We start from the raw sequence: 25,871 nt of genomic DNA, 5'->3' as shown, positions 1-25,871 counted from the left end.
CAGACGTTGTACAGAAGAGCGTCAACGTCCCTCAGCTGCAACCATAGAATTTTTTTTTTGGAGCCTGAAACGGAGGATCTACTCCAATAATTTCGTGGCCAAAACGTAGAGGTAGCTGATCGGCCACGGAAGAGCCGAAGAACATGCCGACATTCATCTTTTCTAACAGTCATAGCTAAGGTTCTGGCCATTTTTAAGCTGTCTTAATAAACGTAGAATTCAATGTAAATTTGTTCCATTGTGTTATCTTTTGCTGTTTTTTTTATCGTCATCCGAAATTAGTTCATTTTTTTAAAACATGCGTTAATCGGCATAAAACTGTATATTTCTATAACAAACACACAACGTAAATTAATTTCAAAAATCGAAAAAATACCAAATTGCAAAAATAAATCGCATCGTGTGATATTTACATGATAAAAAAACATTCAACGACATCAGTGCATCTCACAACAATTCTTTCACCAGTTATCTTAAATTTGGGTATCGCGGAAAACCCAACAATGAATATATTTTTTCTCATTCATACAAAGCGCATGCAATTTTTGGCGTTTCATTCCACTGGGTTTTCTCCTTCAGTCCTCCTCACTAGACCATTACCGAAGAACTTGAAGAAGCACCACTAACTAATATTTGGCACAAAGCATGGAAACCGTCATCCTTCTTGCTTCTCCTCGAAAGGAAATATGTATGATGTATGTGCGTGTACATAAATTATGCCACGTATGCAATCGTTTATTGTTAATTCGTCTCCATTGTTCGTTGATGTGTAGTTTTATGAATTGTTGTGGTTGTAGGATTGGCTGTTTTCCCTCCAGCTCGAGATTGCTGTTCTTGTTTGCATTTTGTTTTATTTCATATCTTTCTCACTCGCTCGCACTCCGGTGTCGAAAAGTGAAATACTGAAGATGTTCGAGCGTGTTTTAAGAATGTTTTGTGAACTTTCATTGCAAGGCTATTGCAGTTTAATTAAGGGGTCGTTCTCATTTTTTGCGTTATGATTTATTCCAGTCTAGCGAGCCGAAAAAATAAAAGCTATTCAAGTTGCACAAAAGCATGCTTTCAATAGATATAACGCCCAAATCTTGTATTGATTTGAACGACATTTTCCATTACTAGGGTGAATCAAAAATTTCAGTTTCTTCCGATTCGACATTTGATAGAAAATATTAATTTGGCCCCTCTCTCTGCAAGCGATTTTATCATAGGTTACACCAGACTCAGAAACCCGTAATCTATTAATTAAAAATTCTTCGCTCAGTAGGTTGTAATGATCGCGAATAGCACCTCCCAAAGGTTATTCCCAATCGCTAAAAGTCATCTCAACCTTCACCCCTACACGATTAATTAGCTGAAAAATCTTAAAAGCAAACCGTAGTAAACCCTCAGTCCGGGGAAACAGAAAAAAACGAAACGGAACAGGTGAGAAAGCACAACATAATTAGAAGCAATCCTTCAGGAAGTGTTTTCGCTCCATTAAAATTCTTTCTTCTTACCGGCTGGAAGTGGAGGTCGGCTTCCTACGTTCGGTACTCTTTATCTACTTATCCTGTACCTCCCTACTGAACAGTTCCAAACATAAAACTTGACTTGGTGTCAATCGTGCTGCAGCACCAAGTGTGGGCCGTCATTTAAATCTTTGTTGTCGTCTATTTTGATTACAAACATCAATTAATCATCCTTAGCAACATCATTAGTGGCAATCATTAGCGACTCGTCGTTGAGAATCACACACATTTGCAGCGAGCAGCAGCGCCGGAAGGCAGCTACCGATCGTGTGGCGTGCGAGGGTGCGCCCGACAATCCATCTGGGATGACAATTACGCGGAGACACTGAGCCTTCCAGCCAGCCTACGGATGGATGGCACCATTCGTTATGATTAATTTGTTTAGGAAATTGCTCGAAACCATGCGGCCGACTGACAAAGGTCGATCCGCTGCAGAAAGTGAAAGGTTTCGAAATGTCATTTCATATTGAGCGGTGCGGTGCGTTGCTGTATGAGCGGTTGTAACTTTTCCTTGCAGAGTTGAAGTGGTATTTATGCCTAATTAATTGCTGGAAGTGTTCTCGAGTGCGCGTCAGGCATGTGCGCTTGTGCCTAAAGGTTGAAGGACTCATATGCCACAGTGAAACACTGTACACATGAATATTTGATCGCTCGTTTATTCTTGATGACACTCGTTCGGTAGCAATGTGATAGCTGATTTATGTGCTTGAGGGAATAATCGATATTTTTTCTATAATTTAATGTTTATATTGGTGTATGATATAATTGATAATATTGTCATGCTCTAGGCCATGTGTTATCGATCGGAACGAAATTCTATCGGTTTGGGCAACATGTGGCCGAAGGTTGTCGTACAGAAAAATGAACCTACCGTTTCTATGCTCAAATTGCAGTCGTTTTACTTTTAATAGTCGACGCAAACGGATAAGTTGTGCTCGCTAGCGAGTTTCTGTGATTGTTTTACCTAGTTTAAACTATTCATAATTTACAACGGTGAGTTGGTTCTAACAGCCTGCGCTTCAAATTATGGTTGTTCGGCTCAACCGTCAATGTTGGTCGATGGCCGCGATAACTTGTTTGCAAGATAGTTGTTGCTTATTATCTAAACAACCGAGTTCGAATCCCATCGGAATCCCATTCTTGACGGTCACAACCACTCATTTGAAATATTTATACCCCCTTCCACCAAAAGTCAATTGAATAATTCCTATTTCTAGGAACATAAATGTTATCATATATACAAATGGTGGCTCGTGAGGTTATAAAAATAATTATAACCTTACGAACATGTTCCGCCACTGTTTTTTTTGTTTGACCCTAGTATACCGTATATACGTGTGACAACAGTCGTACTAGATGCGTTTGCAAGTCCTATATTCATCCAAACTAATTCGCGTGCAATTGTCATGTATGTATATCTCCTCCACTTTTGCATATATATGCTAGTTAGGCGCATCATATACCATCCAAACTATGGGATAGATGTTGATGTATATACGCTAGTATATACGCTAGTTATACGATTTGATGTTTGGTAGCCAATAATATCAGAAAAGAGAAACAGTTTGGATGGTTAGCGGGCTAGGGACTATTAAATTCTGCGCTTGAACAAGTTATTCACAGCAGTTTTGAATCCGTTCAGAGTTAAACAACTTTTACACATTGTCCCTCTGGTTCAAAAGTTTACTTTCAAAAAAGGATTTTTTTTACGGCCATACTCTGTTCATGGGCGAGGGGGTATGAAAATTCCCAGCTTCTCGAGGAGCAGTTTTGTTTATGTCTAGCTAATGTTGTGTAGTGGCGGTGCTGTGGATAATTCATCATATATTACATTCGGAGAACCCTTATCGATAAGAATGAATCGTTAACGTTGGAATATAGCATGTTGATATGGTACAGAAATGGCTTTTTGAAAACAGTATTCAGACACCTGTTATGTAGCACTTGTAGTTCTCTTAACACGTTGACTCTCTGTTCTCTTAACACGTCCCTAGGGACTGACGATAAGCTTTTCGTTAGAAAAACGTTGATCCCTGGAACTGACAGTTACGAAATAAGGAAATAAAAAAGAGCATAGTTTGTTTTCGGATGTTTTACGATATGTGTCTACTTTCAAGTCGAACTCCCGACTGCTTCCACAATGAATATCTTTGAGAGAGGGAACTGACACTGATATTATGCAAATGCTCTTGATGCGGACTGAATAGAAAGTGTAGCAAGAAAAATCTGGGGCTCGACGTGTTAAGTTCGCTTTGCTCGCTGAACCCGAGTTCGCATCGAGGTACTTCACCAAGAAGTAAATAGTACATCTTCTTTGAAATCGTAAACGACAGGAACGGCGAAACTCTACGAAGCATTCCACACAATTAACTTAGTTTTTTTCTTTAACGCACTAATGTGTGCATCGTGTGTCGGCCCAAATTACAGGCTTACAGGATGTATTTGATCTTACTGAGATGGAGGGATAACATGTTCTCGTTAGAAAAATCTATAAACAGCGTTATGTTTTCCAGGATATTAGTCTAGCAATACTACCACAGTCGGTCGCTTGGTATTATACGGAAATATCGTCTGCAAATACTCGTATCTTCTCGTGCAACTTCAACTTGTATAGGTCACTGGTGAAGAGTAGAAAGAGTAATTTCCAATTGAGAACAAATTGAGTCCGGTTCGTCAGGGGATTTACCTGCAGAAGCAGAGTTTTGGCCGTTCCTCTCATTCCATAGGATTTCTCGCATAGCACAATAACATCAACATGCTCACCTCACCAACATTACACCTCCAACAGCTCCTTGATAAAATCATTTTTTTATAAATCGTTTATGCCTCGAATATTTAGTCGCAGATGCTTAAAATTCAAATGGGAGAATGATGCGTTTTTATTCAATATACAATCATCAACAACTATACGATCTATTACTACACATAATGTTTGATTAATTTTAGAAGACTACCCTCGTTGCTTCGGAGTGGGTTCCTGGTTGGAAACATAATATTCGGTTAAGTTGGCATACAGTTGTCTCTTTAGACTATATGGGACAATCTCTCCAGCTTTTTAAAGTTCTTGCGGCTACAAATGATTCCAGATCTCAGATTTGGACTTCAACAGGGCGCAACCCCTGTTTCTTGACTTAACCGAGTAATTTCATTTTGAACTTTTGTTTTTCGTCCCATACAGTAATTTTCTTCCTTGGGCGTGACATAGAAGAGTTAACATCAAAAATTGACCTTGGCTCTAGTTTTTTGTGAATAAATTCTTCTTGAAGCACATGCCAATAGCAGCGTATTTAATTTCCGAAGAGGAAATTTTGAAACATCTCCATCTCACTAACCGTTTGTTTCAATGTAATTCGATGCATGGGTGCCACATTAGTTAACACATAAGAACGTCATGGGTTAAATTTCAATCTGCGAATAACTGCTGGATCACTACAAGGCATCCTATTTCTGAAATGAATGGTGACTGTGACGTGATGTGAATTGAGTCGCTTTCGACAACGCCGAAACATTATCCTGGTAAAAAAGCGGAAAGTCGACGCAAACGATGATCAAGCCAGGATTAACGACTAGGAAGGTTCTGTTGTATGGGATTGGCAGGGAACCATCTCCTATAGGCTGGTTGCTTACGGTCAAACTCTGAATTCGGATCTATTTACATTATACACTACTAGAACATCTGATAGCAACAATCGCTGAAATGCGTCCAGCTTTGGCTAAGAAAAGAAACTGTGCTTCATCAAAACAACGCTAGACCACATATACCGATAGTAATTCCTTATAAGCTCCGAAAGATTGTGTGGGAATTTATCATTTTTTCACAAAATCCCACAAAAATAATCAATCGTAAACCACATCTTAGAGGCCAGTTAATGTTCATTACGAGAAACTATTCCTCCGTCGAACCATCTTGTTCAAACCACGGCTTCTCCACATTAAAGCCACTTAGTTGTGGTACAAAACAGTCAATATTAATGGGCCTATAGCGATCACAATTAACTGTTGTGTTGTGTTATCATAGCGAGTGAAAGTGGTGCGCAGACGACTTATGGGTGCTTGAATTAATTGCTGTTGATATACAATTATGTCTACTGTAAAATGGATGAACAGCACGACGTGATCTTCGAACTGAGCCCTGGTTTTGTGAAAAATCTAGATGAATTCCAGGCATTATTCAGTGGTCAGTTTGTTGGTGATGAAATTGCAAATCAAACTAAACACTAAACAATTAATGTACGAATGACCAATAGAACAATTTGGAATCTTTAAAAAATTACGTTTTATCAGCAACGGCCTATCTCACAGAGTATCAATCAATCAATCTACCACTGCCTACATGTGTCGACACACCTATATCAACAGTTTCCAATCGATAGTCCACGGATGACAGCGGGACCGAGAGGGCCTTATGGAAATTACATCTTTTATGTCCGTTGAATAAAGAATGGAAAGTCTACTAAAGAATACATACGGATTCACGATTCTAATAGTTAATGGAGTCGATAAGCCACTGTGTGTGCAACGTTTGTGATAAATGATGAATAAAAAAATGAAATGAGATATGGAGTTATTTCAACGTCATGAACCTTACTTCAAACGTCAAGGACTCGATGCTACTAGATTCTTACAATAGAATACTGCAATGCAAGGGTATACATTCATTTTGCCGTTCAGTGTTTCTCTTCAATTTTTTCAAAGACAATGCAGTCTGCTCATTGCATATTTTTGCTTCTAAAGTACATATCTAATTCAATTTCATCGAATTAATCCATAACAAACAATAACAAATTCAAATGAGGCAGCACAAAACATCGCAGAAAACAAACAAGCTCCACAAAAGTCTAGCTTGTGGAGCTGGTGAGTCCAGTCCTTAGATAATTGAGTTCGGAAAATCTCGTTGTCAAACTAAACCGTGAAAAAACCATATGATAATATACCCAATATATGTTTCATTTCTGTTCTGGGGTGTAAGGGTAAAATTTCGAAAATGAGAGCGTCACGTTTGGGGGAGAGTGTTTGTGTATGATTGAATAATACGTGAGCATATGTGATTCTATGCATTATCAAAGGTGGAAAAGGGTGGTGGCTGGACAAATTAGAATCGCTTGTGGTTTCAGAGGATGTCTAGTAGAAGAGATGCGTACTGATTACGCCGTGTGCTTTGGCATTAAGGACATAAATCTCGCAAAAACTAGGCTGAATCAAGATGGTGCTGGTTCTGCAGAACCACGCAAGTCAATCAGTCATTTTCAGGGCAATCAAAACTTCTTACTTACTTCTTATGAATTCTATTGGGTTGGAGAATATTTACAACGCAACGCTTTTTTTGCTGTTTGACAAAGGGTAAGTATGTAATCATTCGATAGAACTCATTCTGCTCTACAAAACTATGTTAATTGTATTTTTGAGTTATTTAATTTTTTATTAGTTTTGAGGCATAGAAATGGAATACCTAGGAGGCAAAAATCAACATGTTCGACACATGCTCTTCATCGTTTTTCATCGAGGTCAAAAAACTGCCGAAGCAGCCCGGGACATTTGCGACGTGTATGGAGAAGATCTTAGGCACGGAAATGGTTTGTAAAGTTTAAAAATGGCGACTTTGACGTCGATCACACGCTCCTTCTGAATTCGATGAAGAACATCTCAAATCACTTTTGATGGAAAACGGTCGCCAAACCAGTCGTGAATTGGCGAAAAAATTAACTGCGGCGTATAGATAATTGATTAACTTATTATGTAATTATTGTTTTTAGTTTAAAAAAAAGTTACTACACTAACTTATTCCCCAACCCAATAAAATAATATTTAAAGTAATGAAAAGTGAACTTATTTTTATATTTTTTTACCTGAAGAGAACTTGTGTGAATTAAGGAGGGTATTCCGACTTATTGGTGTAATGATGATGATGTTTTAAATTATAGAGGCATTACACTTTCTCAGTTCATTCACTATGACCCTTGAAAAATGCCAATTTAGAAAACTAAACTAAACTTGAGAAACGCTATTTTCAAGGGCTCGCTGCCTTTTCATCATAAGTTGGATGACTGATCAATCGTGAATGATTTATTGGTGACTTTTTTTCCGATCGATCATCAAATTTTCGTGAATTTGAGCATTGTTGCTGAGTTCAAAATAGCGTCAAAGTGCAGAAAAATTTAAGCAGAATTTGGAGAGAGTATTTTTTCAATGATAAGAGTTGTGTTCTTCGATAGAAAACTAAAGGGTGGAAATCGCATCGGTTGTTGTTGCCTCCAACTCCATCACATCGCCGTTTCAAATTTTCTGTTGACTGAAGATGTAATTTTCCCAAGAGATGTTCAAATAATACTATGATACTCAATAAGTTCAGTGTTTTTTTGTCGCTCTAGACAGCGAGCAGTCAACATTATATGTTGATGCTGATAGTTATTTTGACAATCTGTATCTCGTTCAGTACATGATTTCATTAATCGATCGTTATCAGTGCTCCCAAGAATTTGTACTAAAGATTTCGTTTGGCTTTGTGGTCGATGTGGTAGTTGGCTAGGGTCAACATATGATCTTTTGCGTTTGGAATCCTTGAAGTATATCCATTCATCATCACCTGTTACTATCCGATACAAAATAAATCAATTTCACGTACTTGGCAAGCAAACTTCTCAAATATTTTATTTTGTTCTCTCCTTCATATCCTGTGGAATCCATCTTCCATCTTCCAGGATTTTTCTCATGATTTTGAACGTCGGAAAGGGTTGATTGACCAACATTTAACCCCTTCACGTACAACATCGAGTCTTACTCGTGGTGTACTGGTATAACATAGGGCGCTAGAACGCTCAGTAGAGTAGCGAAATCACATGATGTGCAAGGAATTAAATAATACGCTAAGGGGTTAAGTTGTTGTTGAGTTTGGTTGTCGTTTTCTTGCAATAAAGTTAGCCATTTTGCGTCTTCAAACATTTTCGGTGTTTTTCTACGTTCCTTGTTCCTCGCATCAAAATAACCACTTTTGGACTTTTTGAATCACTCATAACATTGCGATATAACGAGGGTATGCTCGCCATATACTTCTACCAGCATTGTATGCGAATACGGAACATATTTATTTTAGATCACACCGCATTATTTCGCAGATCGTAGTTCGTAGGTGCAAAACCCAGTGTTAAGTGACTGCATGAAACTTCTGATATTTTGAATTGGATATTGTTGACAGATATCAACCAATCGCACTCTTCACGAACAATTTTTTTCAGCGAGGAAGCTGATTTTTTATCGAGCTGCAGCGTTTGAATTGAAGACAGTACTCGACCCAAGGTCGGAGCTCTGTTGCAACCTGAAAAAGTCACTTTCTGGTACGCTTTACGGGCCGGTGGAATCATTGGTCCTTTGGATCCGAATAGAGCATACCAGTTGACATACATAGTTGGCATACCAGTCGCTGCAAGACCTTGATCGCCGGCTTTTTTGTATCACAAATGAGTGCCTTCAATGTGAAGAAGCTGTGGTTTCAATAAGACGATGCAACATACCAAACTGCGCATGCTACTATTGATTTATCGAAAGAAACATTTGGCGAACGAATTATTTCGGGTAATTGACCAATGAATTGACATCCAGGATCATGACACCGATGGACAATTTTTGAGGGACTATACCGATAAGCCATAAACGATTGATGTCTTGACAGACTTCATCACGTTATCAATGATCGTGAGGGTGATTCAAAATTGGTTTTCCTCCCAACCAGCCAAGGTAGCCATATGCTAGAAATCATATTCATTTAAAAACGGTAACAAACTACAATAACTTTAGAATAAATGTTTTATTTCAATTTAAAGTTCTACGGCTTTAAAAATTCACCTTGTAGTATTTCAGACGTTTTCGACGCTTTACGATACATTCCATGTGCACCTAACGCCGTCGCGCTCAATATTCTTGAGCACTTAGGAATCGCTGCTTAAGTCACATTTAATCATGTTGCGAACTATTTTCTCATTTCACACGGGTTATGATCGTGTAATGCTTTAAATTAATCCTCTTTAAACTTTTCTATCTTTCCAGGGTTTTGTGTTCAATATCAAAACGACTGCGTCTCTATAAAATATCAGGGTGTCGACACAAACCCCGAAAAAAAAATCCTGATTATCCCTGATTTTCGATTAACCCTCTGCAGCCCAAGCCCGCCTTTAGACGGGCTTCGCGGATTCTCTTTTCAAATTATTCAGACATTATTTTCAATGTTCACCCCCACTAGAACATCTTTAAAATATTTCCATCTATTACACATGCATATTGTTTTTATGCTGGCAGCTTTCTGCTAGGAGTGTTTTATGTTGAAAGTAGGAAATTCGAGATAAAAGTGGAGTAGGTTTTTTTTAGAAAAATAAAAAACTTGGGCGGTAGAGGGTTAATTTATCAGTAGGATTCCAGATGTAAACTAGTAATCAAATTATCTACTGGTACTTTAGATGTAGTTCCTAAAACATTTAGTTAGCTCAAACAATGAAATTTAAGAAGGTCTGTCGATATTTTTCTAAAAATAGATCATTTTCTGATTTTTAATTAAGTTAAAAGTCTCCTGAGAAGAGTCGTTGAAAATTTTAAGAAATGGAATCAATAATACAGTCCAAAGTTAAACACAGAATAAGTCATTTTCATTTTGGTTCAGATCAATTTCACGGAACTTCTCTTCTTGCAACCCTTCTGAGCGTTTTCCAAAGTTTTCTTCGTTTCATCTGGAGATATTTCGTTTCTGCTTCCCGTAGCCATTTCTCATTCAACGCAAAAGCTTCTTTCTTATAGATGAAGAGAATGAGAATTTCGAACTCGTTGAATTAACTGGCATATTGTAGAACAAAGTTTTTTTTTCTATCTCTTGAAATAATAGATATAGCGCCATTTTTCTATGTTACTTTAGGGTCACCATGAAGAAAAAACTGTTTTTTGCTCTAACTTTTATATTTCAAATTCTACACACAAACTGTCTTCGAAAGACTTTTAGAGCTTTGCGATGCAAAACATGTCAATATCTCAACTTCACTCAAAATTATTGATATTTCTTCTACAAAGACGTCTCAAATAACTGGGACTACAACATTGTCGAACTATATTTAACTCCATCTATAAAGATAAGAAAGTTATATTTTTCATTTTATCGGCTATTTTTGTCACCCTATTTTTGATAACATAAAAATGAGTGCTTTATCATATGTAACAACTTTGTCGAATACAGTTTTTGTCTAAAGAATTCCTTTCGAGCTCTAAATGCTAATTTCCACTTAAAGGCATATCCTGAACCATTGTGCACTGATATGTTCAAATCCGTCAAATATCTTCATAGTTCAATAAGGTCAATAATAGTAAAAAAAATCTCGAATCGTTTCCCAGCCATTTTTTATCGGTATCAATGACGGCTAAATCAAGGATATATAAATACTTCATAAGTTTTAAAACCAGTGCTTCGCATCCCAGATTTGTCTGTCGTAAAATTTCGGTGAGTTTTTTTGAATCCATCAATCTATTGATGAACCGTGTAAAATATGCAATCCCAAGCTACCCAGATTTAAGAGTTTTTCTTCTCTAGTTTGAAAGTCATGCTGCAGCTCACGTAATTTTCCAATGCATGTTGGTACCGTCCATCGGTACAATAAGAAGTTTATTCAAATATATATTTCCCAGACCTTCTTTAAAAGCTGCAAGTTGATCTCTGATGCTGGAGAACGTTCCAAGAACATTGACGTCCTGTAACGATTTACCACCTCCATCATTCCGAAATCTTACATTCAGATCCATCTGCAGCCTCTTTGTTGTCTTGTTCAAAGACTCGTTAAAACCAACAACAAAGTATAGCTTATAAAGTTTCATCGAGCTCAGATTTAGAATTCGGGACAAAGCCTTCACCTTCTCAGCTATTGGTGTCATCAAAAGTTTCTATTGAGTAATTCCAAATGAAATCGACAAATAACAAAACATGAGTATTTTTGATTCGAATGAAAGTGTGTATTCTGTTTGGGTTAGAGAAAATATGAGTTTTCCACAGCAATTGGGAATTTTTTGACTCAAGCGTAACTTTTGAAAAGGGCGTATCGATTTGAGTAAGAGAAATCTTTGATAATTTATATCTCAAAAACTATGAGTCGTACCGAAATAGTGTCTTAGAGAGAGTTATAGAGTATTGATGGTTGAATATGAAAAAAATGTACACTGAGAAAAAATACAAAATAAAAATTCAATTTGCAATATCCAAATACATATTTTTAATTTTTTTTTTATTTTTTCATACAAAATAGAAGTCATGCAGAAAATTTCAAAAATGGGCCCAGATAGTAAAACTATTTTTGACGACCTTTGTGGAACACCGAATTTTTAGGAATTTTCGAAACTTCGAATTTTTGTATGTTAACAATCATTTTTAGCCACAAATTATGAATCCTGATGTGATTTAAAACAAAAAAGGATATTATCAATCTCCTTCTAAATGTAGCCATTCTCGAAATATTTAAAAAAATATTTCTTATTTATTGTATTTTTTATAGTAAATAATCCCAATTCATGAAATTTTATGAATTTTCTTATAATTTCCAACAACTTTTCCAAATACATCATCATGGTTCATTTTTTGACTCAAGCGTAACTTTTGAAAAGGGCGTATTGATTTGAGTAAGAGAAATCTTTGATAATTTATATCTCAAAAAATATGGGTCGTACCGAAATAGTGTGTTAGAAAGAGTTATAGAGTATTGTTGACATAATTTGAAAAAAAAAATACAATGAGAAGAAAAATTAGTACTCTTTTTTTTTATTTACAAAATAAAACTTTAATTTGCGATATCAAAAAATATGTATTTTTTTATATTTTTTTAAATTTTTTCATATAAAATAGAAGTCATGCAGAAAATTTAAAAAATGGGCCCAAGATGGTAAAACTAGTTTTGACGAAATTTGTGGAACGTAGAATTTATAGGAATTTTCGAAACTTCGAATTTTTGTATGTTAACAATCATTTTTAGTCACAAATTATGAATCCTGATGTGATTTAAAACAAAAAATTTCTTATTTATTGTCTTTTTTATAGTAAATAATCCCCTTTAATATGTTTGTCGTGTTATACCGTCATGTTCATGAAATTTTATGAATTTTCTTATAATTTCCAACAACTTTTCCAAATACATCATCATGGTTCATTTTTTGACTCAAGCGTAACTTTTGAAAAGGGCGTATCGATTTGAGTAAGAGAAATCTTTGATAATTTATATCTAAAAAAATATGAGTCGTACCGAAATAATGTGTTAGAAAGAGTTATAGAGTATTGTTGGCTTAATTTGAAAAAACTTACACTGAGAAGAAAAATTAGTACTCTTTTTTTTATTTACAAAATAAAATTTTAATTTGCGATATCAAAAAATATGTATTTTTTTAAATTTTTTCATATAAAATAGAAGTCATGTAGAAAATTTAAAAAATGGGCCCAAGATGGTAAAACTATTTTTGACGAAATTTGTGGAACATCGATTTTTTAGGAATTTTTGAAACATCGAATTTTCGTATGTTAGTAATCATTCTTAGCCACAAATTATGAATTCTGATGTGATTTAAAACAAAAACGGTTATTATCAATCTCCTTCTAAATGCAACCATTCTCGAGATATTTAAAAAAATATTTCTAATTTATAATCTTTTTCATAGTAAATAATTTCTTTTAATATGTCTGTCGTGTTATACCATCATGTTCATGAAATTTTATGAATTTTCTTATAATTTCCTACAAAATTTTGTTTTTGATTGAAATTTGTATTGAGATAAAAAAGATTTTTTAGTTTCGCTACGTTTTGTATTAACCCACATGTCTTCGAATGTTTCGTAACGTAACTTCTAAACATATGTCTTTACCATAACGATGTATTTGGAAAAGTTGTTGGAAATTATAAGCGAATTCATGAAATCTCATGAACATGATGGCATAACACGATAAACATATTTAAAGGGCCTATTTACTATTAAAAAGACAATAAATTAGAATTTTTTTTAAATATCTCGAGAATGGCTACATTTAGAAGGAGATTGATAATAACCTTTTTTGTTTTAAATAACATCAGGATTCATAATTTGTGATTAAAAATGACTGCTAACATACAAAAACTCGAAGTTTCGAAAATTCCTAAAAACTCGATGTTCTACAAAGTTCGTCAAAAATAGTTTTACCATCTTGGGCCCATTTTTTAAATTTCCTACATGACTTCTATTTTATATGAAAAAATTGAAAAAAATATAAAAAAATACATATTTTTTGATATTGCAAATTAAAATTTTATTTTGTAAATAAAAAAATACTAATTATTCTTTTCAGTGTATATTTTTTTCAAATTAAGCCAACAATCCTCTATAACTCTTTCTAACACACTATTTCGGTACGACCCATATTTTTTGAGATATAAATTATCAAAGATTTCTCTTACTCAAATCGATACGCCCTTTTCAGAAGTTACGCTTGAGTCAAAAAATGAACCATGATGATGTATTTGGAAAAGTTGTTGGAAATTATAAGCAAATTCATAAAATTTCATGAACATGACGGTATAACACGACAAACATATTAAAAGAGATTATTTACTATAAAAGGTATAAGAGGTTCATCAAATCCTGATCCTGAAGGAATACTATCGATTATTCTGAATAAGTGCAATACGGTTATCTCTAAGCCCATAGCTACAATTTTCAATCGTTCTCTCAAAGCTGGATCATTTCCTATATGCTGGAAGAAATCTTTCGTCTTTCCAGTGTTCAAAAAAGGCGACAAAAAGGAAGTCTCAAACTATAGGAAAATTGCTTCATTATGTGCCTCTTCTAAACTTTTCGAGCTGATTGTTCTCGACTTTCTCAAGCACAATTGTCTCAACTACGTTTGCACTACCCAACACGGATTCATGCCGAAAAGATCAACAAGCACCAATCTTATTAGTTATACGTCTTTCATCATCAGAGCTATAGAAGCCCATAAGCAGATAGACGCAATCTACACAGATTTCTCAGCAGCATTCGACAAAATTAATTTTGAAATGCTAATAGCAAAACTCGAACGTGTCGGTTTCTCTGGCACGCTACTAAGTTGCCTAAACTCTTATCTTGTTGGTCGTTCAATGGCAGTTAAAGTAGGTGATATTATTACTGAACCTTTCTTTGTTACTTCCGGTGTTCCACAGGGTAGTTACATTGGACCCTTCTTATCTCTGCTGTATTTGAATGACATCAACTTCACTCTGAAATGTTTCAAACTTCTGTACGCAGATGACTTCAAGCTTTATCATGTGATAACTTGCCAAGAAGACGCGCAGTTCCTTCAGCGGGAATTCGATAGCTTCTCCGACTGGTATGCAATAAACCATATGAGTTTGAACGCTGACAAATGCTTCGTTATCTCCTTCGCTCGCAAACGTTCCGTATTTTCGAGTAGGTTCCGTGGAGTATTTCATTCTTTTCTCTTAATTGTCTTATTGATAATTTCCAACAATGGGATTCAGACACAGTCTTGCGTTGAAAAACTTCATGCCAAGAACAGGTTCTATAAAATCAACCTGAATTTAAAAAGAAGATCTACGGTAGCCACGGGTAATAAAATACATGTGATAATCGCTTACACTTTCTTCCGCAGGTGCTCCCAAATAGTTCATGGTCAACCCGACGAACATCAAACACAACTGGAACAAATTGCTTTGTTCAATACGGTTGCGGTTATGAATCATGCATTTTATGACATAATGCAAAGAAGGCATTTTTTGCATGACCTATCTCGATCCTGTGGAGTAGTAGTAGCACGTGTAAAATTTATCACGTGCACCTAATAGAATGCGATGGCGATCGGAGATCCACCGATAATGTTTCCGAATGCTGTCAGAGCGAAGACAAGTTGAAAGCTTTCACACCTTTAAAATTGCGAGAGACGAAGGGTGAAGATGGGCGCTCGATACGCAAATCAACACTTGCCTGCAAAGAGCTGCTATTAACATACTCTCGTACGTAATGCGATAGCGAGTACACACCGATCTTTGGAAGTGCAAAAAAACAACCTCGCACATGTGGTGTGCGTGTGCTTTCACCGCTGCGTATTCTTATTTGATGAAGAGAAAAGTGCGTGTTCTGAGATCAAGATATTTTCAGGTGTCACATACTGGTCCTGGTCATGGTCATTGTGGCGGATCAAGTAGGTTAGTGCAATGGGAATGTTGATAGTGAATTTTGTTGTTTCATTGTGAGTTTAGAGAAGAGAATTTGAATCGAAGCAATGGAAAAAAAGTGGATTTGTCACGTGTTTTCTGCAGTCGTTCAAAATGGATCAAATTGAGATGTGTTTGGAAGTATAAATTTCCTGGTCATCTTCAAAACAACTGATGACCGCGCTAGTTTTGGAGGCTTAAACCAATTCACTTCAAATGTGACGAACTATCGCGACTCATTGGCGAACCACGTGGTCGCGCAGAAGCACTATCGGCTCTATCCAACCGTCTGATAGGAATTACCGCACACCATCACCTCCATCCGGGTGCTGTTCTAGATGGGAGAGTACGCGCTAAAACGGAACATACCTGCGCGGAAGGAAGATGTGCAGAAAACCGAAAGTCTCGAAAGACCTCTTCTCTACTTGGCAATGCATACACACTATCGCACTACTGTTGGGTAACATAGCCACAGAGATAGAGAGTGAGGTCACCACCAAAGGAAGGAAGGCAAGGAAGAGAACGAGACGAGGGACCACGCGTAAATGTCGGTATATCGGCACGGGAGAACCCTTCGTACTTTCGTTGATTCCGTTGTGTATGCTATTCCGGTGGCGCGGCAGCAACAACGGAAGGTGAGGTCCTGTGAGACAGAACGAGATGTCAGCAGCACTAACACAGGCAAGGCCGCAGGCGCAAAGCTACTGGCGCACTCGCACACACCACTGCACACCGCCGGATCCTTTCGGGTTCGGGCTGCAGAACCGGGCAAAACCTGAACTGTCATTTAGATCACCTTTCATATGAGTACGAATCGTCACACAGTGCGGACGTGTGTCAGACGCTGAACTTCGCTTGCCTTCGGAGCGATATAGGTTCTAGTTTAGCTCTAGTAGAAAATTGATCGTTTTCGCATGATCCTTTCGGACCTGCCGCTGGCGCTAAATCCAAATTAACCCCCCATATGAAAAGGCGAAATGCGCCAATGTTTCGGACTATCAAAATTGAACCCAGTGCGAAAAACAGTGACGATATCTGCAATAGAAACCACGGTGTTGAGTGAAGCGAGCGGAAAAATTGTGCAAATTCGTTTTTGAAAAGGATTACATGGATTAAGTGCAAAAAGTTTGTGCAACGAACAAAAAAACAAGAATTGGCAAACGCATGGAACATTATCAAACTGACCGCATAACTATCGGATTGCTCTGACCACATGTAAAGTGAAGGATTTTCTTCCAGAGAGCCGTGAACAGGAAAACGTCCCCCCAAAGGGTAAGTTGGATTGCGTGCGAATATTGAAATGTACATGCGAATGTGTTTACCTTTCACGAAACCGGCAATTATTGTGGCTGTGTGAGAAGATTTCTACCATTCAATATTAATCCTCGTGGAGTACTCAACGCTGGATTGTCGGTGGCGGAGGCAGTCAGCCATCTGTTGAGAGCACGCAGTTGTTCGCATAAAATTACAGTATATTTATTAAAAATTCAACCCGCTAGAAGCCCCCATATCTCCCTCACCTGGAATGCCCACCGTAAAGAGTTGGTTGGTAAAAACGACGAACAATTATTAGCTACTATAGCTTCTCACTGCCGCCGACACTTTAATGGGGGAAATGCAGCAAACGTGTTTAACGATAGCATAATTGTGGAGAGCACCGTCATGCTTTTGACTTTCAGATGCGGGGCCCTTTTGCCGTGTTCCAAGTCATTTGACAATTATTATGCAGCCCTGGAATCGGCTCGGTTTCCACCCCCTTAAGCATGAATCGATCACCTCTCGTAGATAAGAGGATTACTGGCAGGATTAATTGAATTTGTTTTGATCGGGCACTGTTTCGATGTTGGGGTGTCCCCGGATGGAATTAATCGAACAGCGGGAGGTCCACAACTGTCCCACGACTCGGGTATTGAGGCTTCCGTATTTGCTTAATGTATTATCGGCGCACATAGTGCAAAAAAAATCATTGTATAAACAGGCAACCGATCTATCAACTGAGGTCAGGTCTAAGCCCGAAAGGGCGCGCGGTGGTTTGTTGATGATGAGTTTCAGTTTTTCGGGTTTATTATCCGGAATCCGGACCCCTGCCGGGAGTTTAGCTACGGGTTCCTTGAATGCGGTACAGATTGTTTTGCTGGCAACAATCAACAACAACAAACGGTTGGACTGTGGGACCAAACACCAAAAAGAACTGTCATCATTAGCCTAATCTGATGGTCCCGTAGTTTTTTTGTGTGTTTATGCTCGTTCCATCCGTTACAATTTAGAGTATGCAAAAAACGGACCCACCAGAAAGGTTTGCGTTGCCAGAACTTCATTAAACGCTGTTACCCCCTTTGTTGTTTCGCTAGCGCGATAATGGTCCTTGAAAAAAAGGAAATTTTCCGCGATAAGAGTTTTCATCCCTTTTGTTTTCTTTTATCTCGGATACCTGTGCGCTATTCGGCCGTTCTTGTGATGTAATGATCAAACCCGCTGCTAATGAGATAACACACAGCATTACAACTGTTACCGCGGTAAACCGCTGAACCCCTTCCCGAACTCTATGCCCATTCTATCAGTAAGGGTACATGTCAAACTTGTACTCTCTCTCTCTCTGTTTCAAGTGTCCACTTTCGCGTTTCCGGCTGTCAAAACAGGAGCGAGCAAACCCCTGCTCGAAGTATCCGCTCGTATCCCTCAGATAACGATAAAACGCAGCGAGCGATAAAAACGCATTAGATTCGCGCTCGGTGAAAGTTAAAACCCCGAACCCAGCAACATATGGTCGGTCGGTCGGTCAGCTTTCGACGCGACCAATGTCCACTCGCACTGGTCGCAGGGGTGAGTGCGAAGGATCGTAAATTTTCCACTTTATTTTTCCTTGCCGTGGCCGCCGTCGTAACTTTCTTCCCCCTTCGCTCGGTGCCTACCCGAAGGCACTACTTTCTCCGGATGAGAGGAGCAACATAAGATCTGCTAACCTTTCGAGGAAGAGGTCAGCACACCGGAGGTCACAACCGCCGCGTGTTAGAAGTCGCGCTTTTGAGATGCTGTTGAAGTTTCCCGTTTCTTGAGATTCCTGGAGGGGAAATTCATCTCAGCAGGGCTGCGGTGCGGGTAGATTGATTATAATTTATGACTTTCTTCCCTGAGGCGAGTGCATTCTGTGGATCTCAAGTGATTGACAAGATTGTAATGAAAATATATGGAAGGAGAACAATTACCTGTCATTGTTGTCATTGCGATAACGCTTTCATTATGAAACAAAATGGACAATTTTTATTGGAGAAGACCCTTCGCTTCAGATTTGCCCAGAAATTCTCGATTGAATGCAGCTGGGGGACGTTTGGAAGGTTGGACTCCTAACTCCGAACTTTGGAACAACATCTTTCTTCAAGGGGCTCATCTCATCCAGCGGCTTCTTCGCATAATGGGCGGAGACCAGGCCCGGCCAAAATCCCACATCCTCGTCCGGATGATATTTTTGGATGAAGGAGGCAACTTTCGGCAGGCACTTTGTGCTCTAAAACTCCCCGTTCACCGCAAGTCCCAAACGGAAGATGAGTGGCTTTGACATCCCCATTTCGCTGATGGTTAGCCATACAAGCACTTTCTTCGGGAGCATGTTGTAGGATATGTGCTTAACGTCAGAACTTACCTTTTTTGTGGCGTAAAGTAGCTGGTTCCCTGCCAGTAGTTGTCATCTAGCGTTGTATACGTCTCGTCATCCATGATGACCGCGAAGTTCCACTTCATTGAAAAAACAATTTCTCCAGAAGTGTAAGGATATTATAGATACCGGACCGGGCGTATTCTGCGTACTTGACGATGTCCACTTTCTTTGCAACGGGATCACACAAACCATGGAGCGCAGTTGATTTACTGTTTTCGCCATAACTTCTGCAGAAAACTCGTGGGTTACTATGATACACTATGATACGATACACAAATGGTCTCATCACCAACTGTTAAGATAAACGCATGAAAAATTGGTAAACTTTTTTGCTGTCTGCAATGATTCTCGATAGCCGGCACGTGATGTTATTCTGACCTGCAAGCCGACAAAAATATACCACTTTCGTGAATCAAGTTCCCCGTACAAACAGCATGTTCCGACAGTCAACCCCTTCCCCGGCTTCCCCGAAGTACCGCTCAATTGTTTAATGTCATCACGTTCCGTCTGGAAAATTATTACTTCACGGTACCGCCATTGTTTTTGACCCCGACAATGCCAAAAAAACACACACCCAAGCACCACCGCTGCCGCTATCGGGTAGGGAGGGTTGGACATTTTTAATGATCGATAAATTTCGAGATTAGGCAAATTTCGGGACGTGTAGTGAAATAAAACAGGATTAGAGCAGGTTCTCCCGTGTAGCGGTGGGGGAAACGGTTTGCGGACTACCCGTGCCGTAATCGATTCACTCATGCTGCTTGACAGTTGAAACAGTTTCAAACGAAGAATTGCCACCGGTTGCTGTCGGCTGATAGAGTGCGATTATTATGATTAATAATCGTTTTATTGTCCCCCGAGTGCGCGCGAACGGAGCAATAATTGTAGATTATAAATGCAGTGATATTTGCGGGAACACAATGGCATCAGAGAGACAGTGGTGCGTGGTGCACTGCGACCATATTAGCATAAGAATGGCGCAAGCATCTAATTCGGTACTTCTCGGTGTAATTATCGATTTTGATTTTTTTTTATTTATCGCGGTTGCTCGATTTACGCGTTCGCGTACGGTACGAATTATGTTCCTTGCCGTTAAAACAAATTTAATCACTAACATAAACAACTTTCATCGCCAGCTGACTGACAACCCGGTTGATTGTTTACCTTTCGCAGATTCTCAGCTGTCAGCTATCGACACTCCTGACATGCGTGAAGCGAAAGTGAAAGCAGCACTGTTTATCTATGAGACACCTACCTGCCAGCGGGCATTTGCCCCTTCTCGAGGGTCGCTCCCAAAACGTTGCAATTCTTTCAACCGAAGAACATAAATTGCGATCACACAATACACACATTACGCACAATTATAGGGAGAAACAGCAGAGCCTTTGTTCTTCGCCAATCATGGCTTGTTTTGTGCGGCGCATTTAACTAGGTCTGATTTTTATTGCAATTATTTTGCGCCCAAGCATTGTCTCGAGTGCGTAATCCCTTTATTTTTTGTGCGTCGGACCCTACCACTTGTCCCACCGTTCGTAATTTGGCAGTTGTTTGACAGTTATTTATTGCCCATTGCTCACTTTGTGCCCGAATCCACGGAGAGCGAGCGCTCTTTTATTATTCGGGTATGATTTATAACTTGATTCTCTCGAGGAGAGCTAACCCTATCTTCAGATAACGGGCAGAGTCCCGTTATCGTCCTAAAACTTCTAAGACAGGTTTGGGTCGGTAGAAGCAGAGCAAGGCTTCGCTGCGGGACGCCGTCACCAAGACCGAAGTATGAAAAGGTGACAAATGGGAGGTAAACAAACCTCCCAAACGACCGGACGAAACGCTTGAACGCCTCTTGCCGCCGTTCAAATTGATCACAAATGCAAACAACGGACACAAAAACGAGTTTGAACGATGTCTCACCTCTCGAATTCGAACAACTGAGTTGTGTTCATGGGTTAAGGAAACTTATTTTACCAAGTTTCTCGGGCAATCGCAAGGGATTAGGAGTGTTCGGTCGTGTTCTACACCCGATAAGCTAACTCTATTTTGTAAAAACTTCCAATTTGTTGGCTGGTTCAACAACATCGACCCGAAACCAAAACCAGTCCAATCGATTTTCGTTTTCGGTTCTCTGATTTCGCACTGTCAAGGCTCTGGTTCTGATCCTTTGGTGTGCCAAGGAGAAACGACGAAGGAACAAAAAGCGAAAAATTACTCCACATTATACAGCCGCTTGGTAAATCCTGCGGTAGCAAGGAAAGACAATGGTCGTAATTAGGTTTTGAGGTTAGGCATGTGTAACAAATGACAATCCTCTGAAAGCGGGTTTGTTGAGTAAGGCAATTTTCTCCGAACCAACTCGAACTTAATTTATGCGAACCTTGGGAAATTCAATAATTAGCTCGAACGCCTTCCTTTCGGGCTGGGTATAGCTCGAAAGTCGGTTCACCCTATAATGTTCGCACCCATATTTCGAATCCTTCGCTTTCACATTCGAACCCGAGTCAGTTATTCATTCTGGCGGGAACAAAAGTTACCTTTAGTAAATAAATAAGCAATATGCAACTTTTGGGCCGGAATCAATAATTAAATTCATGCGCGCTGAATAAGCCTCCATTTATGTTTTGAGCTAGTGAAAAGGCGAAATTCGATATTTCATCCATTGATTGAAGTGAGGAAGAGAGTGCGCGGTTTGATACTGAAACCAACCATCAATCGAACCCGGAGCATTGGGTGCGCAAACAAGCACTAAATGTCAGTTAAACGTCAAAGCCAATGCATATTGCAACCCTTTTACGAGCTTTCCAATGTAAAACAAATCTAAAATTACACCCCTTTCTTCTGCGGGATTTCTTCTGTTCAGAATTTTTGCATGCTGGCGGTGGCAAGTTGGCTATTATTTATAATTTACTATTAAAAATTTGCGACCGAAGTGCGAAAAGCGGCAGCAAAACATAAACACTCCTCCTCATTACACGGTACATTTTGGCAACAATCGGGTCTCGATTGTGTACAGGGGGGTTTGGGTGTTCTCATAAGCAAGAGGGTGAATTCGGTTGACGCTGACACGAAAGTGACATTTCGTCTGCTGACGTTAACCGTTAGCGAACAATGGCGTGCGCGCGACTAGCAGAAGGGACGCAAATGGCCTGCGCTGGTGTGCGATAAATTATGAGTTAAAGAGTTAATTCCTTAATCATTATCATTTGGGTAGTGTAACGAGAGAAGTGCTCTGCCACAAAAATTGTTGCCTCTTTACGAGTAGCCAGACACAGGGATTATGGGAGCGATTAGGATTTACCCGCACACGTTGTGAATATTTTTTTCGGAACGTTTTGAGGTAATTGCTACCTATTTACTCAACGCGATAAACTTTATCGGTTACCCTATTCCGCGTGGCATCGCAAAGTAAACAACGGTTGCGCATCGCGCAATCTGCGATGACAAATTTACAGTGTCTAGTAGCGACATTCAAACTCGGTAAACGAAGCTTAATGTCGTCAACGCGAATTCCACGTGGCATCGCAAAACAAACAAGGGCCGCGCGTTCGTTTGACAGCTGAAACAACCCACCAAAGACAGTGTTGTCAGTTGCACTGACCGCTCGACGAAAATATTCAGAGTGATGCAAACACAACTAAATAAGAAGCTCGGAACAATGAGGCGTTTCTCACGTGGAAGAGCATCATTAGAGCCGGATGAGCACCGGAGTAGAGTGTACGTGTTGTTTCTAAACATTGAGTATAATTTATTAGCAATAAATTTTCCTTCGCGTCAGCTCTTCAGGTACAAACAAAAACTAGTGCACCAAATGAATGCTTAAGAAATCCAATAATACTCTGATGCTCTCGAGGAACCAATGCTGGCGTCCCAAAAAAGGATAAAGGTTACCCAGAGAAGCAACCGAACACATAGGTTCCATGTTTCGGCAGTGATTAAATAGAAATTATAATATTTGAATAAACAGAGCAGTGTAACCCTTTTCCAGGCGGGACAAAAAAATGGTCCACGGACAACGAAAGATGCACCAATGCGTTACAGTTGCCCTCATTTTGGTTCATCTCCGAAAGGAAAGCACGAATGTCTTATCGCAATGAGCCGTACCCTTCCGTTCAATGCGTTCGCAGTTATTGTCATAATAGAGGAACACAGCCACACAAACACCGAAAGATCCGGGACAGTTAAAATTTATGACCTTTAGAATGTATCTCATGGAGAAAGGAAACGCGGACTATCTCCTTGGTGGGGAATTAGGATGAGATGCTGTGCGACTCAATTTAAATAGCTATAAATTTTCACAAGTGCTTCGGTCTGATTTTTGGGCGGTAAAAAATCTTACGATTTGCGAAGTTGTTCATGGCTATGAGCAGACCAAACTAGAAAGGGAACACAATAAAAGCATTATCGGTCATTAGTCGGATTGAAATTTGCTTGGCAAACAGAACGTTTGCTTCCTTCTGTACGTTTCATTCATTCTTCAGCCTAAGACAACCATAATTTTAACCTCTTAGCCGTGCCAATCCCGAAACGGGAACATCGTGTCGGCACAAGAAGCCATTAATGTAACGAATTATTATTTTTTAGGGTCATCCCTCTAGAGAAATATAATAAACCCTTAAATTTTCCCTCCTTTGTTGGACCGGGGCTACTTCAAAAAAAGAAACGACCTGCACGCAAAGATAGCAATCGGACCTCTATTCAGTATTTGTTCTTCGTGTCGCTCGCCACCCTAAACAAACACCGGATGGTTCACGCTACTGGTGGTATCTCCGTATCTCCAGGACGATGGTCCTCCTAGAGGATTACAACGCGAGGAAGAGAGAGAGAGAGAGCGCACGCGGTAAGGAAATCAACCGTAACGCACTCGCGAAGTCGCGACTCGATCGCCACCTTTCTAATGGCACTTGTAAGCGATCAGCCTGCATCCTCAGACTGTGCCGCGGTATCCGAGATGTTTGCGTAGAGGTGTGAACACTCCACGCGGGACCCTTCGCGCACCGAAGGTCAAAGAAATGGGATGAGGTTACCGCGGATGAGGAACGCGCGCGCGCGGTTCGCATCAAGTGGATTAGCGATGGTTTCATTTCACGGCCGCAATAAATGATTATGACCTTTTGTAAGTGGAGGCTTCATAGGAGGTTCGCGCGCCTTTCTTCGGGAGAATAGCGCGGTGTAAGGATGGGCACCCGCGGGATTAGAAGGGGTCATTGGGATATCGCGACGTTGTTTGTGGTGGTCATTTGCGTGTAATTTGATGACCTTTGGGATGTAATGTGTCATGTTTTCTTAGGATGTATTTGAAGGGTCACACTTAAGTAATTGATCATTTACGCGAACTGTCCGGAAGTGAATAATACTGTATGACATTTATTGCCGATAGCTGCCATCGAAAGCAAAGGGATTGATTTGAGATATTCGCACCATCAATCATCAACCCGCGTTAGGTAAATAAATACAAATTTAACGATAAATAAATACAAATTTAACAACAAGTCAACTGAATTGATCTGCCAATGAACATGAAATTGCACCACATCCATGCCAAATTGTATCGAATGCAATTTCGCCACAAGACCGGGCAATTGCGACGCAATTGCTCCTGTTGGAGAAAGGGTTCCCGTAGCACATCCCAATCAGCAACAGTCCTCTTAACATGCCTCGTCATCATTACACTCCTGCTCAGGAGCCCAAAAAAAACAACGAACAAAACGTGGGAAATCCTTCAACGCATTCGTGTTCGGGATATTCACACGCACACATTCCCATCCTGACACACATATCCGAAGCCACAGTGTCTTCTTGAATGCCCTTCTTCCGCAAGCAAGCAGCGACAACCGCCTTTGGGTTTGCTTTCCCCGGCGGTTCGAGCTCGTCTTTCCAAACGGGACAGTCTGGCTGGCGAAAATTTCTCCCTTCCTTCCTTCCTTTCACACTCACTGCATTACCCGGGGTCGGATGATGGGCCCCTTCTTCTCCTGTCGTAAAGCATAAACTAGATCATTTCACTCTCGTTCTCGGACGATTACTTGCCAAGTCCGGGGGAAATCAAAACAGTCGTCTCGGTTGTTCCCGCTTTTTCCCGCTTGCCTTCCGGTGAGTGACGTGACATGAACGTGTCAAGAAAAATGATTTCCCTCAGCCTTCCTTCAGAACGCTGCCTTCGGTTCGATTCGATACGACCAGCGCAGCGCCCGGATCGGTGTTAGAAAATGTTGTTTTTAATTAATTGAACATGATACGGATAAAATTATCTAAATATTTTCCTGCTATGCTGAGACCTATCCTGGGCAGGAAGGGTGCAGCGAACAGTTACAAAGCGATCGATATCCTCGAGGTATCAAAATAAATGTATCGCATTCCCAGATACATCAATCCATTTTTGAATACTGGTTTGAGCTGCCTAACCCTTCCGCGCGTCGATTACCGCTTGACAGTTTAGCTAATCCTCATAAATTGAGTTTGATTCCGATTTGTAAAATTTGTAATTCAAATTAGCTCGTTGACAATTTCTTGACACCAACTGTCGAT

General features: G+C 39.5%; 2 protein-coding genes across 5 annotated transcripts in view; one reads left to right on the top strand and one right to left on the bottom strand.

Annotated features, from left to right (window-relative positions):
• Window positions 1–20,758, bottom strand: part of LOC129768409 (uncharacterized) — a 229,107-nt gene extending 208,349 nt beyond the window's left edge. The window contains exon 1 of one of the 2 annotated variants that reach the window (XM_055770050.1): window positions 20,608–20,758. In XM_055770050.1, coding sequence (XP_055626025.1) covers window positions 20,608–20,704 — 97 coding nt within the window. In that variant the 5' untranslated portion in view covers window positions 20,705–20,758. Of the gene's footprint in view, window positions 1–19,337; window positions 19,636–20,607 lie in introns of those variants that run through there. The other variant, XM_055770051.1, reaches the window with a different exon arrangement.
• The window catches only part of LOC129768406 (uncharacterized), a 103,595-nt gene continuing 94,239 nt past the window's right edge, over window positions 16,516–25,871 (top strand). For all 3 annotated transcript variants that reach the window (XR_008741672.1, XM_055770044.1, XM_055770046.1), the window contains exon 1: window positions 16,516–16,969. The gene's annotated coding sequence lies outside the window, so the exon portion shown is untranslated. The remainder of the gene's footprint in view (window positions 16,970–25,871) is intronic.

Source organism: Toxorhynchites rutilus, chromosome 2 (assembly GCF_029784135.1).
Source record: "Toxorhynchites rutilus septentrionalis strain SRP chromosome 2, ASM2978413v1, whole genome shotgun sequence".
NCBI lineage: Eukaryota > Metazoa > Arthropoda > Insecta > Diptera > Culicidae > Toxorhynchites > Toxorhynchites rutilus.
Note: the sequence above shows the minus strand (reverse complement) of the source record. Positions and strands in the feature narration are given on the sequence as shown.